The sequence below is a fragment of the Rhipicephalus microplus genome, unplaced genomic scaffold (assembly GCF_043290135.1).
Source record: "Rhipicephalus microplus isolate Deutch F79 unplaced genomic scaffold, USDA_Rmic scaffold_784, whole genome shotgun sequence".
Taxonomy (NCBI): domain Eukaryota; kingdom Metazoa; phylum Arthropoda; class Arachnida; order Ixodida; family Ixodidae; genus Rhipicephalus; species Rhipicephalus microplus.
This window is the reverse complement of record NW_027465340.1, coordinates 345-18310: the sequence shown is the minus strand read 5'-3', so window position 1 is coordinate 18310 and position 17966 is coordinate 345. Positions and strand designations below refer to the sequence as shown.

The window sequence follows — 17966 nt, the reverse complement described above, 5'->3', positions numbered from 1 at the left end:
ACTTGATGGACGCCAGAAATAACACTTCCAGTGTGAACACGGCTACCATCCAGAAAAACCGATCGGGTCACTCCATAATTTCCGAGCCGTCGTAACTAAAGTAACTATCGTAGCAGTGATTTGCCACATTTTGCTGTCTTTTGTTAGCCATGTGGTGGGGGACTCAACTTATCGGACTACTTAAAACTTTGCACGAACAAAGCGACACAAGATACAAATGCGCGATGATACGCTACAATGCCGCAAGACAGCCATACATAAAAGAAATGCGCATAGAGAAGAATAATAATCGCTAACCCAAAGCACTCCCCTTAATTTTTCTGCCGCGTGATCGTACAGTTAATATGACAGCTCACTTCGTTTGACCTTGTTACCGCACGTTATGGATAACAACAATATTGCCCTCAGGATTAGAGGATCACTAAAACAATACATAATGCAACGCGACGGGGCACGGAAGCACAGAGAACGGATTTCGCACAGTACTTCATAGTACGTATCTTGAAAGAGCCACAAGAGCTGCCAGCAGATGCTAGAATGCGCGACACTTTCTCCAAGAACGGAGCAGGGCACATTACAAATATTAGACTATGTTAAGCCCTCTTCGGGAACTCATGAGCTCGTGAATGATCACGACCTACAAAACAACAACAGCGAGTTTCTGAGTCACGCAAGAGAGCTTCCTAGAGCGAAGCGCTGGTCCTACAGACAGTGTTTACATCTCGCCGTTTCTCGAATGTTCTCGCGCACTTTGCGATCAGCTGATTCTAAAACAAATCAGGATCGCACAGAACAAGAATGCAGCCAGCGTAATTTTAGAGCACATGACGCTTAGAAATGCTACAATTGTAAGTTATTTTAACGCAGTTTATTATTGACTAACAAACATGGATTAAACACGTTTGTGAAATATCGGCCATCCTTATGTAAATACACGCCCAGGCGTGAATAGAGTGAGTATCTATATTTTCGTGCGATTAATTCGTGTTATTTTACGTAGAACATGAATTATGATGCGCTTGTTAGCGGTACGTACAGGATTGACTCGGTGATATTTTAATAAATGACATTACAGGGCGTCAGTCCGTTGTTTTGTTGTTTTTTCATGCCAGTAGCAGGAGCAGACGATGCGAGACTTTTCTCGAAGCTTCTACGAGCGCCTGACCAATGGCAGAGCGGCTAGCTAGATGGTAATGACTCACTTCGCTCCTATTGGCCGGCGCTGCTCGCGAAGATTCTAGAAAAGCGCGCCAACGGTATAAATTGCGCGCCGAGCGAGCGTCAGGCAGACTTGTGACTCGAATCACGAGAGCGATAGTTCTGCAAAGAACGCATACCACACAACGCACTCATCATGCCTAGCCGCATGCAGTCAGACGTCCCAGCCATCGGCATCGACCTGGGCACCACGTACTCGTGCGTGGGAGTCTTTCAACACGGTCGCGTCGAGATCATCGCCAACGACCAGGGTAATCGCACGACGCCAAGCTACGTTGCCTTCACGGACACGGAGCGGCTGATCGGCGATGCAGCAAAGGCGCAGGCGGCCATGAACCCCGAAAACACGGTGTTCGATGCCAAGAGACTGATCGGGCGCCGCTACGACGACCCCAAGATCCAAGACGACATCCGGCACTGGCCCTTCAAGGTTGAAAACGACGGAGGCAAGCCCAAGATCAGCGTCGAGTTCAAGGGCGAGCGAAAACGTTTCAACCCGGAGGAGATCAGCGCCATGGTTTTGACCAAGATGAAGGAGACGGCCGAGGCGTACCTGGGAAAGAAGGTGAGCGACGCTGTGATCACGGTGCCCGCTTACTTCAACGATTCTCAGAGGCAGGCGACGAAAGATGCTGGCGCTATCGCTGGTCTCAACGTGCTGCGCATCATCAACGAACCCACAGCAGCCGCGCTTGCCTATGGCCTCGATAAGAACCTGCGCGGAGAGAAGAACGTCCTCATCTTTGATCTCGGTGGAGGCACCTTCGATGTTTCGGTGCTGACAATCGACGAGGGTTCCATGTTCGAAGTGCGCTCCACGGCAGGTGACACACATCTCGGAGGAGAAGACTTCGACAACCGAATGGTGGAGCACTTTGTGCAGGAATTCAAGAGGAAACACCGCAAAGACCTCAGGGTAAACCCTCGAGCCGTGCGAAGACTCCGCACTGCCTGTGAGCGCGCCAAGAGGACACTGTCGAGTTCTGCCGAAGCGAGCATTGAGATCGACGCACTGTTCGAAGGTGTCGACTTCTACAGCAAGATCACCCGGGCTAGGTTCGAAGAGCTCTGCATGGACCTGTTCCGGAGCACATTGGAGCCTGTGGAGCGGGCACTTCGCGATGCCAAGATGGACAAGTCGCAAATCCATGACGTCGTGCTCGTGGGCGGTTCCACTCGAATCCCAAAGGTGCAGAAGCTGCTCAAGGACTTCTTCAACGGCAAGGAACTTTCCATGGGCATCAACCCGGACGAGGCCGTTGCCTATGGCGCTGCAGTTCAGGCAGCCGTGCTGAGCGGCGACTCGAGCGACAGCATTCGTGACGTACTCCTGGTTGACGTGGCGCCGCTGTCATTGGGCATCGAGACAGCGGGCGGGGTTATGACTCGCATCGTGGAGCGCAACTCTCGCATTCCATGCAAGACGTCGCAGACATTCACCACTTACTCCGACAACCAACCTGCAGTCACAATCCAGGTTTACGAAGGTGAACGTGCCCTCACCAAAGACAACCACCTTCTGGGAACATTCAACCTCAACGGCATTCCACCAGCTCCCAGAGGGGTTCCACAGATTGAAGTCACCTTCGACATGGACGCCAATGGCATATTGCAGGTCTCTGCGAAAGACAAAAGCACTGGCAAGCAAGAGTGCATTCGCATCACCAATGACAAGGGCCGTCTCTCCAAGGAGGAGATTGACCGAATGCTTGCTGAGGCCGAGAAGTTCAAGCAGGAAGACGACATCCAGCGTGAGAGGGTGGCTGCCAGAAACAACCTCGAGTCGTATGTTTATGGAGTTAAACAGGCTGCTGAAGAAGCTGGAGATAAGCTTTCATCTTCGGAGAAAGAATCCGTGCTGTCCAAATGTCGGGAAACCATCTCGTGGATCGACGGAAACAGCCTGGCAGAGAAGGAGGAGTATGAGCATCGTCTCAAGGAGCTTCAGCAGGCCTGCATGCCAATCATGAGCAAGCTGCACCAGTCTCAAGGGCCGAAGCACGGGTCAACACCTCATCACAGTGGCCCCACTGTCGAAGAAGTGGACTGAGTGATGGAATGTAACTTAGCTATTTAATGTGTAAATGGACTGCATTTAACTTTTAATGTACATAACATGTAAATATGTTCATCTCTGTCCCTTTTGAGTGGTGTTTGAAAACAGCACTTTCTAATATGTAGATCTTTATCCCTTTTGATGTGTTGTTTGAGAAAACAGGATCTTCTGTGATAATTCCGTGATACCTTAGGAACGAACAAATTTTTTATCATTGTCCCTTTATTGTGATGCCTCAATAAATAGCCTTCTTTTTTTTTTTTAAATGCGTGGTCTTTACTTCGATGGATTGAGGCCTTCGGCTTCTCTATCGACTGAGTAGTTCGTGAAACGAGATGCAGAGTAAAGTGCTTCAGTCTTTATATGCCATCTCGCAATTTAAGGTAAAACACGAAAATGTGATTGTATATTGGGGGAACTTGTGTCGTTTTACAATAGGTCACGGAAAGAAGGGTAAATTTAAGGGCTAGTTTTCTATGTTAGACACAAAATTGATGAGAACTGATAGACAGTTATGCTAAGAAAAGTATAGGGAATGTTAATAATTGTAATGCAATTGAGAATAAGGAAAAGATAGCTTGCCATGGGCAAAAACCACACCTGCGGCAAGTTGCCACAGGTAAGTATCGCTATAATGCCTACAATTTTCTAAATAAGTTTATTCTACAATGACGTAAAAAAACAGCCTTGTTTGTTAACCTGTTTATACAGAACTACACTGTAGTGATCATTAGGCATCTTCAAGTAGTTGGTGTAAGGCTAGTTTGCCGTGTGAAGTCAGACGTGCACAGCGTTGTCATACGGCAAATATAGGTTCTCCCAAAGAAAGCTCGTATCTGCAGCTTACTCATAGGTGTGCTGACTTTCTCAAGTGACTTCTGTACTACCACTGTTCCAAGTCGCAAGGTTGCATCAGTTTGCAGCTTCTCCCTCTCCCCAAATAAGCCTGCCAGATAGAAAACATTATCCACTGAGATCACTGAAAGCCTGTGATGCATGCACAGCTGCAAATGTGAGACATATAAGAAATGCAGTGAAGTGTCATTCATAAACAAGTAATACTAAAAAGAATACAATAAAAATTTTCCAAGGCAGGAGTCGAACTGCAACCCTCTCTAGTACCACAGAAGGCTGCCCTAATTACTATAGCAGGGGCTCATATTTAGAACACCTTCAAAACGGTCCCTTGAGCAAGCAAGCTCGCTCGGGCACCTCCCTCGCACCCACTATGCTCTCCATTTACTTACCTTTTGGCACTGTGCGCAACAGTTCGAATTAAAGACAGTTGTTTAAACCATGCTTTCGATAAGAAGATGCAACCAGACAGATCAGTAATATAAACGAGCGAAAATTGGGGACATAAATTGGGCCTCGGCAGTATACATTTGTATAGTTTGGTGCTTCCTTTGAGCACAAGTATCAAAATATTCATTACTCGTTAGAGATTCGGTAAGTTAGTGCAGATAAGAAGCGGTGGCACAGCTCTTCGTCTTTGAGCTTATTGACAAGAACTGGATGACTTATAGCGTCGAATGCCTTAGATAGGTCTACAAATGCCAAGCGCTGCAAACTTGCTTTCTCTAATCGCCTCCTAAATGCTAGGTTAGACTAAAATACTTGATGCATTGCAAACTAAAAAGGGGAAACATATTAAATTTATTTAAATATTTTGTCATATGGCTTTTCGTTTCTTTTTCAATAAGGAATAAAAAATGCAAGGACACGGATGGGTCTATAATTCTGCAGGAACATGGGATCTCTTTCTTAAAAAACAGGAATGACAAAATTGTCCACATAGAGTTGGTTTAGAAAAATGCGAGTTTCTAAAGTGACGTTAATAATCAAGAATTTACAATCTACTGTGCTATAGCTTTACAAATGATGCATTATTATTATCAAACAAATATTGATAGCTTTCAGGGTCCTAACTATCGAAATACTCATTGCAAGTGGTTGGATAAAAAGAAAATGAGTGTGATAGGTGTTCTTTTATTTATATATAACTTTAAAGCCCCATTCGGGCAATACATAGGGGAGTTTTAGTTATACAATACCTTTGATAATCAGAACATTGTTATTATAAAATGAAAGTGGTAAACAATGTAAAATACTCTTCCATAGATAAATATGTAAAAGTGAAAAAAAAATTTCTGACATGAATGAAAACAAAAAAGCGCGACACGGCTATAGTGCAAATAATTATACGAAAAATTCCCATGAAAAAAAGTAAATACATTTACAATGAAAGAAAAGTAAATACTACATGTACATAAATAGGTAAGTCATATGTCCAAGAAAATATTCAACTGGTTTACAAAAGGGGCATGGCCAATGATTGATGCAATGTCCCTGAGCAGTGCGTTCTAGTGATGTATGGCTTGAAGTAATGGTGAGTGTTGACACAAATTTGTTCATTCAAGGAAGGGCTGTCTTTTCAATTGGTGATCAATACATTTGGCAATATTGTGAAGTGTGTTTATGTGGGCTTCACGAAGCAGACTTTACACTGATAAAATGTATAAAAATGCGACAACAGTGTGCGTTCTTCAAGAGGGGTGTAATGAAAGTGAGTGTTTGATATCTGTAATGGTGTAGTTGAGAGAATACTGCTTGGTGATAAATCTTGCCACTTTATTTTGTATTGATTCTAGTAGATCGATGAGATATGATTGATGTGGGTTCCAGATGATGGATGCATATTCAATCTTTGAATTGACAAGTGTAATGTACCCTGGCATTTCAGTGGTAAAGTTCGGCAAGTACGGGTTTCTTTTAATAAATTCAAGTGTTTTTGATGCCTTACTAGTTATATCTACGTGCTCATTCCAAGATAAGGTCAGATGATAAATAAATTCCGAGATATTTAAACATGAATACTTTTTCAATGAAGACACTTTGAATTTCATGTTCAAAGTTCTGTTTTATGTGCTCTTGTAAATGTCATCGCCTTAGTTTTGGAAGTGTTAATTTGCATTTGCCACTGGTAATGCCAAAGTGCAAGTTTATTAAAGTCCGACTTTAATGATTCGTTAGCTTGGTGGCTGCTGATTTTTCTGTAAATGATGCAATCATCTGAAAATAATCTGATTGTAAATTAGAAACCATGTTTAATGTCGTTGATGCAAATGAGAAACAAAATTGCTCCCAGGACTGATCTCTGAGTAACGCCAGACTTTACATGTGAATGTGAACATGTGTGTCCTTTCACATAAGCTGATTAGCTGCAGTTGGTCAGAAAATTAGTTATCCATGTAATGATTTTGCTATTGATGTTCAGATTCGTGAACTTCATTATTAAGTGTATATGTGGAACCTTGTCAAATGCTTTTGCAAAATCAACGAACATGGCAACAATTTTAAAACCAACGCGAATGGATTCGTGTAAATCTGTTATCTATTGAAACAGTTTAGTTTCACATGAATGACTGTGAAGGAAACCATGCTGATTGTTGGAAAAGAAATTTTGTTCTGATAGAAATGTAATCACGGTGGATGATATGGTGTGCTTTAGTAATTTACAGCATATGCTCGTTAGTGAAATGGGCCTGTAGTCAGAGAGTAAGGATGAATCGCCGGATTCGAAAATGGGAACCACATCTGCAGTTCTCCAGGTGTCAGGAACGCATCCTGTATCGACTGATTGCTAAAAAATGGCAACTAAATTAATGATCTAACTGTTTTTGTTAGTCTGAAAATTTTTGCACAGATGTTATCTGGACCGGGAGCTGAATTAACTGGAATGCGGTCTGTAGCAGCCTCTAGACCCCCCCTTCCCTCAAGTGATTACGAGGTCAGACATTGAAGCGTATATTTTGAAAAACTTGACATTCGGCAGTATAGGTTCTTCTGATGTAAGAACTGTACAAAATTAGTTGTTTAGTTTGTCTGTAACATCGGACTGCAAAACCGGCTCACCAATCTCCATTATCGTTATTGATACAACAAACAAAGATAATGATTCTGGATTGACTATTTCCCAAAATTTTTCATAGTTGTTTTTCAAAAGCTGTGATGAGTTGTAGTTGTAAAACTTCCCTTTCACTGAGTTCATTCCTGCTTTGCACAGTCTTGAATGTTCACGATAGCATTCCCAGCTGTCGGTCGCATTTTAACGTTTCACTTTTAAGTACATTCTTTTTTTCTTGTTTATGAAGTGTTTCACTTGTTTTGTAAACCACGTATTTCTGTTTGAAGGTGCAATGGTGATCTTAGGGATAAGTTTTTCTTGAAATTCATTATGTAGTTTCAAGGATCTGCCAATTTTCATTTATATCATGATCGTAAAATGTCATGAAAGACTGCCCAGAAAAATATCAGTTCTATGATCACTATTTAGTTCGTGTACATTGGCTCTGTTGTAGTCGTATACCGTTCTTTTTGTTTTGTAAGGCTTTTTACATTTAAGGTACTATATCAAAAGACACCTAAAAGAGCACCCATTACGTGAGATATTGGTTTTAAAGAACACCATGAACAAAAAGGTAATTCTAGCCAAACGGACTCATGAGTCAACTCGTTTGGACTTACTTGGACGCAGATGTAGTCTGAGTGACTCTGCATGATTAATATTTTAATGAATTTGAGTACGGGTAAGTCAGGTTAAAAAAAATCTTTGTGGATGCGAGTCCTGCTCAAAAAAAAAATTGGTGAACCAGAGCCCGAGTACACCTTAAACACAAAATATATTTCTTGAGTAAGTGTCAGCGAGCTCCACAATTTTTGCTGACTTAAAGGGCATTTTACAGCATGAGGTGAAATCAGGGCCGCTAAGGAAGCACGCATTACAAAAACATTAGTTATACGTGTCAATTGAATTACTGTATATTTTGTTATTATTATTATCTATATGATTGAATTCAAAAGATTAAAACTTATTAATACATGATCATTGATGTTACAAGAATAAGTATTAAGATAAGCTAACAAAATTTTATTTATGAAGAATAAATGCAACACGTTCCGACTATTACAATTTATTCTGTTTGGTTGTCCTACAGCTGTGTGTGTGTAGGTATTCGAAAAAACATAAGGCTTGAAGCCAAGGGGCTAGAGTTTGCTTGTGTGTGTGTGTGGGGTACTAAACACACACACACACACACACACACACACACACACACACACACACACACACACACACACACACACACACACACACACACACACACACACACACACACACACACACACACACACACACACACACACACACACACACACACACACACACACACACACACACACACACACACACACACACACACACACACACACACACACACACACACACACACACACACACACACACACACACACACACACACACACACACACACACACACACACACACACACACACACACACACACACACACACACACACACACACACACACACACACACACACACACACACACACACACACACACACACACACACACAGATTCAAAGCATCCTTTTTGCAATTTGAATAGAACTGTCTTTAAACTGATTCAAAGGTGACAAAAAATTTTTATGTGACATAGGTTTGTGAAAGAGCCTTGATGCTGCAATATTAAGTCGTTCCATTCACTGTAAACAGTTCGATGTACCCAGTGCTCAGCTTTTGAGTATGCAAATAACCATTGTTCATTCCTGCTCTGTTATGTGTTGTATTATCAAGTAAAAAGAGTTCAGGCTGAGAAGGTGCGGTGGCTTTGCAGCAACAAATGAAACATGCCAAGAAACGGCACGTATGTGTGGAGTGCATGCGTGTGCAACAAACCTCAGTGTACAAACATAAACTGATATTGCACTCACCTCGCAATGTTTGCAGAGTCTGTTGCGTGTACGACATCACTATGACTGCACATAGAAAAAGTTTGATTGTAAATGATTCACAACATTTTACACAATATCATCATGTCAGTAGCCACTCTGATGGGTAAGCTTCCTGTTTTCACTAAAAAAACAAATAGGTACCAATTATTCTGATTGTCACTATCTATAAAGTTGACGCTACAATATGTGGTCCGCCTATAAGCTTTGTAGGTTTCTAGTGCAATTCAGGAGAGCTTGGTTTACTTGTGATTGGTAATTAAACACCACTAATATGTACATGTGCGATAAAATGCCATGTATGCCACTTAATTGCTTGACAGGCCACGTATGTAATAAATTCTGTGGTTAGTGTAGTGCTTATGTAGTTCTAAACAGCATGCTTAAGCCTGTGACAATGTCATTCTTGTGTAGGTCTTGGTGTATTTCTAAATCTCTATACTACTATGTGAAAACTGAAAAAGTACAGAGCGGGCCCGGGTCAATTGACTTAGCGATTTCCTTGGAAACCACACGCATGCCGAAGTTATGGCCTTGCGCGTGTATAAGTTGGATGCTTCAGAAGCGTTTTTCGCGACTTTACCCTTGTCTTGTGCTATGTACTGTCCCGACTTTGGACAAGATCGGTTGACTCTCAAGACTGGATAACCGTCCCCATACTGTCTTTTAATTTGGGGCACAACTTCAAAAACCAATCTTGACAGGCTGTTAGTTTTACAAAAAAGGTCTGTACACTACATAGAAAATTTGCAACCTACAGAACATACTCCTCCATTTTTTGGCAAGCTTCAGATATTTACTGTCTACTAATTATACAATCTTAAACTCTGCCTACATGTCATTAATAAAATAGGAAACACCGTTGGCACTTATATGGAGCATTGCTACCCAAGCGATACTCCCTATGAACTAAGCTTTGATCGTTTTCGATTGCCTTTTTTCAGAAGAACATATGGTAAGCAAACTTTATCATATCAAATACCTTATCTACTCCACGAAAATAGCTATGTTCGTGAACTTTTGAAAGAACATAACACTAAAAATATTGTGAAGAAAAAAGTTAAGAGGTACTTCCTTTCTTGTAAGGAGCCTTAATTATATTATTTATTATAAATATTTCTTTTGTGTCATTTGTGCTTTTGCATATTAGATGAAAATTGCTGAATTTCTTTCTTTTCAAATGTATTTCTCTATGGTACTTAGTAATTCTGTCAGAAATTTCTCCTTGCTGCATTTTTATATATATATATCTTTTATATTGGTGCTGCAAATTGGTGATGACTGTAACGTGTTATTTTAAAACGTATGTGTCGACATCTGTTATACTTGTTGAATTTTAATTTTGTGTACCCCCATTAAAAAGCAGAATGAAATTTGTATCCTTTGTTCCACTTCACCTGAGCAAATGTATGGGTGGAGGGACCTTAGTCAGGCAGAGGTAATCTGCCTTTAGTCCCTTCAACCTAGGCAATCATTGTTTTTGTCTGAATAGACAGTGAATGAATATACTCAGGAGAAGATTTTGGGTGCGCGGTCCCAAGCACAGGGGGAGTCAGAAGTTCCCAAGCCACTATCCCATGCATTGCTACGGCAGAGTGGCTATTAAGACAATCGAGACCAGGGACTGCTTCGAACGAATACAGTTTATTAGAAGAAGTGAAGTAGCACGCGCTCGCTCCAGGCAGCAGTCTTCTTTCTTCTTCTTCTGGCGTTTGAATAATGATATTTTATAGTAGCCTGGGAAATTTCGACAGGTCTCCTCTGACACGAACCCTTGTACAATATTGAGGGCAACATCACTGAGCAACTGCCTATGACAGAGCTGCACTGTGTGTGAGGCGTGTCTGTGGTATGCAAAGTGTATCTCCTTCTCGCTCTTTTTCCACCTTATTGCCCTCTCCCCATGGGAAGGGTAGCAGTGTGGACGTCCGTCTAGCTAACCTCCCCACCTTTCTCGTATACTTTCTCTTTCTCTCTCTCTGCAGTTTTATGTAATTTACTGTGATTAATTCTTGTCCATATTTCTGAAACTTGTATTACTGTGGGGCTTGTTAGTCTAATTCTTAATTGTTTTGAGCACTGTTAGCCTCGTTTTAGGGTGTAATGACCAGAGAGTGACTCTGTCACCACTGTCACTCGGTGGTGGTGGTTAGAAAAAGAAAAAAGGCGCCTAATTTCTGCAACCCGCTAGGTGGTACGCCTGTCGGTCAGATAACATGAAACAGTAGATGCACGACAGGCAGAGCCCCGAAAGTGCTACGTTCTTAAAAGGAAACCTACAACACGGTGCCCATTTACCTGAGTGCTGCTGTCTTCGTTACTTGACACGATTTCTTCTAAATTATGGCCTCTAGACCTAGCTGCCAGTCTTGAGAGATCACGCTTCAGTTACGTTGCAGGCGGTGATGCACGATAGTTTGGGTTTCCCGCGAACGCGATTGAAAAATAACTGCCAACAAAGCTTATGATTGAGAAGTGCTGCCATCTCTTGTGAAAATACACAAGCTTTTTTGAATGTGTATGACCTCTGAGATTAAGCGCCGGCTATGCGCCTGAGGTGTGCTGCCATCTTTTGTGAAAGTACACCAGCTCTTCTCATTGTACATAGCCTCTGAGGTTTTAATAGGAAACGGGCTTAGAATAAGCGTTTACAAGGTACATAATAAACCGAAATTATAAGGGGAGACAGGGGAACAATAAACGACTTTTGAAAGCAGGAACAAGCTGTACAGGGAAGCAGACAAATTTTTTGAAGGAGGTTGGGAGACTTGAAGTGTGGCACTGATATGAAGTGGGGTTGGGCAGGCAGATGTGGTAGAATGACAGTTTGTGTTCTGTATAGTATGACAAATAAAGAAACAAACAGGTGGAGGAAAGAGGGGAGAGGGTTGGGGCACGAGTCTGGTGTTACACTCCCTGGCTACGCCAGCCACAGGTAGTAGTAGTCCATATGCAGTAGTAGTCCATATCCTTTGTTGCCATTACGAGAAAAAAATAAAATAAACGGTACCGGACGGGTCAGTGGATGCGTAGGGTGTTTAAGGAAACCTTTCATACGGCGTAACGCTGCATAGCTAGTGGAAACAGAGCGCAAAGCCAGGCATTCAAAAGAACGGGAGACACATAATTGGCACCCGTCCCGTCTTTCTGGTTCCTGCGAACGTCTCATTTGCTGTTCCAAATTTGAACCACTTGTGGTTATAAAAGGAGCTTCGCTATATGCACCGCAAAACAACGGTTGTTTTTCAAACCAGAGAGCTATCGTCAGTTAGACGCTCCCGAGGACAGAGAGAGAGAATAAAACATTTATTTGCGACTGAAGGAGTGTCGGTGAGTGGGCTTACTAGTCCGGGATCCCATTAGCACGGGCCGCTGTCCACGCTTGTCTCACGAGGGCCTCTTGGGTCTTCGGTTCCGAGCTGGACAGAGCTTCCTCCCACCCTACAGTGTTGGGCTGTGCTCTGGGTTGTAGAGGTGGATTGTGTGGGCATTCCCATACCATGAGGTACAGGGTGGATGTTTTAGTGAAGCATAACCTGCACTGTGGTCTGTATATGTGTCGGGATCTATATATCTTGGACAGTATGTATGGATTGGGGTAAGACAAGGTCTGCAGGCGACGCCACGCTACCTCACCGAGATTCTTCACCGAGCTTTGTCGCCGGGGCGGAAGTTTTCGTCTTTCGAGTCGTTGCTGTTCTAGAATATCTGTGTATGTTAGGAACGGGTCCATACGCATAGCCGAGGGTGAGTGTGATATGCCGGGGTCGGAGGTCCGGACACGCGAGCCAAACATTATAGCTCCGCCTGTGGCCTGAAATTGACAATTATCAAAGTCAGCTAAAAGACGCTCCCTATTCTCTCAACAGATAATGACATGCGCTGAAAATGACCCCAAATATAAGCGTCGTGGGCTGCATATACCTGCCGCGCCCGCCGTAAGAGGCCGCCACATGCGAGTGCGTGCACTCGCGACCTCACTCAAGCAGAACAGACAATTGGGCTAGTTGGCTATCCATGGAAACTAAATCGACGAGCACAGAAATTTGGAGACCCTTGAGCTTCGCCTTCAAGAGTTTAACGCAATAGCGATATATTGTCCCCATAATGGGTACTTCAACTACTTAGTGAATGCTTTTTATTGTACGATGTTACTCGAGAAGCTTGAATTGTGGATTACTATGATTACCGGTATTCCATGGGCATACTACAGAATACCGATCGCATATGTGATGGCCTGAAGCGAGCAGTGTCGCAAGTGGCCGTCGATGGCGCAAACAACGCCTGTAGCCACGCGGCCCAGATATCCTCTTAATTGGCTGCACATGAGTACCAGGTACAGTGTGGTATATACGAACACGCGAAAGCAAAGTTAACAATCGCGCATAGCTAGTGTTGAGAATAGATTATTCTCCACCAACAGCATGCACTTTATTTGTCGATTTGTAGAACACTTTAAAATACTAAACGCTTTCTGCAAACTAAAAAAACCCAATAAAACAGGAAATTACCACTCGAAGCATTACCTCACACCATTACGTCCATCCGCGCTCTACACAACTCGTTCACATGAGTATACATCATTTCGGCGTGCCGTCGTTGACACGCCTTCTTACATCACTCGTTGCATTGTACATTCGTATATCACAGTTCTGGTCGGAGTCGAATATTTGCAACGTATTCAATCTCACCACCGTATCGGGACGCAGCTGCGTCGTTTGTCTCAGCAACGCTCTGCTGTGTTTTTTGGTGACATGCCATCTGAAGTGCCATCTGATGGTATCGCATGCATTGATTGACAGATTGGAACATCAAAAAATTATCTCCAGGCGTGCACATTGTAAGTAATTTCTAAGAACGAGGATATCATGAAACTGAAGCTTAGCACAAGGGCAGTACGTAAAAGGGAAGAAGCTCGTGCGCACGGAAGTGTTCGCCTATCGCCAAAACGGCAATTTACTCACGTGGCACTCAATCTTCTAACAGTACACTGCACAACTCGGTATGTAAGACACCAGCAAAACAGCATCACAACGAAGTTGTCAACCATGTGCCCAGAAAGGAGTTTGCTAATCGTGACAAGCGCAAACATGAACGTTCTCCGTAGTACTTGCTCGTGCTTGAAAGATCACTCTACTCAACATCATCCACACTGTACCTCACCAATCAGTTCATCGTGCGATCACGAGGGTATTCGCTATAATCTCGAAAGCCTCAAGCCTGCACAGTCTTCGCATCAATCGTGCTGTAAACACTGCACTTCGCAACACAGTCAACAAACCAGAAGGGGTGGCCACGTCAGCGAAGTCAGTCGTGCGACAATGTGGAACCTGCGGCTCAAGCATGGGCCGAAATACGGCCAGCGCGCTTTCACGAGAGGTCCACAATGGTCGACTTGACGCGCACCAATCCGCCGGACAGTACAATGTGATCGTTGGTGACCTCGAACTCGAGGCAGTCGCCGTTGTCCAGGGCAACCGTGACGTCATCCTCGATGCCCAGTGGGATGCCCTCGTGGGCGTGCCGGCCGTTGGGACCGTTGTGCTCCACGTGGTAGGCGAACGCGTTTGCCGCGTTGTTATCCTGGTCGATCATCTGGACGACGGCGCAGTAACACCACCTGTCGTCGTCTATCTGTCTTCTACGCACGACCACGAGGAACTCGCGCCCGAAACAAAGCTGCATCTGCATCCAGTAGGAGATGACGTCCGCGTCGCTGGCTTCCACGTGCAGCATAATCTCCTTGTCTGAAAAGGTTGAGATAATGACGTTGGGGAAAATCCTGCGCTAACTTTGTTCTTGTGTAGGTCCAGGTGCGGCATTAAATCTTGCGCTTACTGAAGCTCCACTATACCGTGAAACCCAAGAAAGTACGTATCACGGGCCATAAAGTAAGGCCCATAAATACACAAGAGGAAACTCTGGCGCTAGTTTTTATGGGAGCCGCAACGCACGGTGCTTCAGCGAGCATGGGAATGATAGGTAGTACACCGATTTGCCTTATCTTTGCTAGAGTTCACTCCAGTTAATTTTAGGAAACTATGGCCCGGCCACCCCGGCTATGACCTTGGCGCGTGGAACTGCCTCCTGAACAGCACGCTTGCTGAGGAGATGGCGCCCTCTTTAGAGCGGCACGGGTATCAGTGATGTTTAGGGAGAATTTTTCTGATTTTAGGCGATTATTTTCATTAAATCTTGGTTATTACTGGATTTTACATTATTTTTTGCCATGTTTAGCTTATCCTGCACTGCTTTTGATCAATTTCAGCATTCTTTTAGGCATCTATGGACCACTCTGTGACCATGCTGCATAAAACGATGGACAGACGGCCTACCGGGCCCATCAAGTTCTACGCACTGAGAACAACAGGTAAAAGATGACAGGTGAACCCCCGAATGCAGGAATGTTACTGACTTGAGCCAGCCTCAAGACAGCCTTGCCGCTCACCATAAATTGTTCTCAAATTTGCTGACGACTAGAAGGCAACATCATGGCCAAGTCTCCGTACTCAGAAGAGCTCCTTGATTTAACTTGCCACCACCTTCAGAGCAGCGCAAATGCATTTCTTACGCGCTGCCTTGAGGCGGTTGCAAGCCAAGTTGAAGAGAAGGAGCGTTTTAGGGGCGAAGCTTTATATGGACTAGGGCAGTTCATCCCTTCGGCATAGACAGCACAGCATATCAGACAGACAGACAGACAGACAGACAGACAGACAGACAGACAGACAGACAGACAGACAGACACAGACAGACACAGACAGACACAGACAGACACAGACAGACAGACACAGACAGACAGACAGACAGACAGACAGACAGACAGACAGACAGACAGACAGACAGACAGACAGACAGACAGACAGACAGACAGACAGACAGACAGACAGACAGACAGACAGACAGACAGACAGACGATTCACGGTTACCGATGAAACCCACCGAATATTCGGCGCAGTCATCATCATTCCCTCCGTGGATATGGTAAGAGTTTTTTTACGGTGTAAATATAGTGAAAAAAGACAAAAAAACAAACTGTGGTGGGAATCGCTGTGATCGCTGGAGCGATCAAATTCGACAAAATTCAGGCGCCTGAATTCTCCCATTTGACTGGGCTGCCAGTCTCCACTAATCGAAACGTTAGTTTACTTTCTTTAGTTACTGTCGTAATGTTTTGACAATATTAGGACGTCGGTCTCCATAGACAAGGAACCTATTAAGATAGTGAGCAAAAATATCGCATTATCGTCATATTTTTTAGACTTTTCAGACAGAATTTTCGAGCACACTGTAATAATAATAATAATAATAATAATAATAATAATAATAATAATAATAATAATAATAATCACAGATTTGCTGCAGAGGCGAAGCAATGAATGTGATAGGAACATATTGGAAGGTGACGCGCAGAATTCCAAGCAAATCGAAACGTGCATCGCCTTTCTTACGCACAAATGATGCACGAAACGTACTCACAGGTATACATGTACGCGAATAAGCGTCTCACTTGTTACTTTGCTGTGTCTGAAAAGCATGCGTTTTTCGCAAACGAATGGCTGCAATGATTGCAGTGACCTTTGTGCGCCTGGTAACTACAACAGAATAGTCCCAGGTAAAGCCCGAGACCAGCCAAGATGTACGATCCTCCCCTCCTCCCCACGGGAGATAAGAACTTGCGAGGGAGCATTGCTCCCCTCTTCTTAGCAGAGCAAAATACGCGTAGGAGATTAGAGCGTGCGCCGTGCGTGATGTGGCGACGCCCGCTTGTTGCGCCATCTGGCTGATGATGCTGAAAACACGATAATTCCCCCTCCCCCCGAGATGCTCGTGAGCAGCGGTGAGTGGTAGATATAAATAGCTATCCGTTTGGAAGGTGAAGGACGTGCTCCTCGGTGGTTCTGTGGTTAACGCCTCGCACTCACGATTGAGAGGAGCCATGTTCGATTCTGTGTGCCGGAGTCTTTTTCTGGGTTATTTATTGCATTTTCACATATATAGATAGGTATACATATACGGTGAGTGACGCCGGCGGCAAAATTCAGCTGAGAGTGTCCATATAATTGCTATCGCAATGATAATAAGTGCTGGAGTTTTGCGTCCCAAAACCATCATACTACGCGAGACGCCGCAGGCTCGGAACACCGGAGACCGAACACGTGGAATTCTTTTAGGCGAACCTGAATCAAAGTATACAAAGGGCTCTAACATTTCGTCTCCCTGGAAATTCGACCACTTTGGCCGGCATTCTATTTCGCGAATTTCAAGTCAGGCAGGCGAGCGCAGACTACCGCGCGGATGGTATGCTGTACGTATAATTACCTTTCAATGCGCTAACAAAAGGGTGCGCGCTGAGGAGATGTCCTCTCACTTCGTCCGCACATCCTTGCCACTGGCACTGGCCGCTTGGGTGAGGACACCTAAAGAACCTGAAAAAAAAAAAAACATTAGAGAGTTATAGTATACCGGGCTTACCGGGTGTACTGTGATACTGGAATCGAAGTGCGCATGCGCAGATACGTACGTCACCCGTACAGATTTCACGTTACCGTGGTAGCGTATAGGTGTACGCAGTGTACGTAAACATGGCGGTGCTCTCGGCTCGGACGCCCGCTTCTAAGTGATTTTGGCGTAGTTGAAAGATTCACCTCGTCCGCCGCAAACGACTGTTCAAGGTGGTTTCGCTTGCCTTCAGTTAGCTTGCGGATAAGTTCAGTTAGCTTGCGGATAAGTTGGCGTAGTTTTTGAGATAGCTTCCCATTTCGAACACGCCTAGGCCTAACTACAAGATCGATGTAAACAAATCGGCAACGTAGGTGTTTTCGCATTTGGTGGGTGGTTAATATTTATTTACTTTTATTATCACTAAAATAAACTTCTAA

General features: G+C 43.9%; 2 protein-coding genes across 2 annotated transcripts; one reads left to right on the top strand and one right to left on the bottom strand.

The window, feature by feature from the left end:
* Window positions 1-924: 924 nt before the first annotated feature.
* On the top strand, window positions 925-3540 carry LOC142795644 (heat shock protein 68-like). Its single transcript, XM_075886097.1, has one exon. It carries the CDS (start codon window positions 1355-1357, stop codon window positions 3266-3268), a length of 1914 nt encoding a protein of 637 aa, XP_075742212.1. The 5' UTR covers window positions 925-1354; the 3' UTR covers window positions 3269-3540.
* Window positions 3541-13459: 9919 nt separating this feature from the next.
* Window positions 13460-17523, bottom strand: LOC142795645 (E3 ubiquitin-protein ligase Siah2-like). The gene is made up of 2 exons (XM_075886098.1): window positions 17407-17523; window positions 13460-14834 (listed from the first exon to the last, which is right to left on the bottom strand). Exon 2 carries the CDS (start codon window positions 14821-14823, stop codon window positions 14458-14460), a length of 366 nt encoding a protein of 121 aa, XP_075742213.1. The 5' UTR covers window positions 14824-14834; window positions 17407-17523; the 3' UTR covers window positions 13460-14457.
* Window positions 17524-17966: the final 443 nt, after the last annotated feature.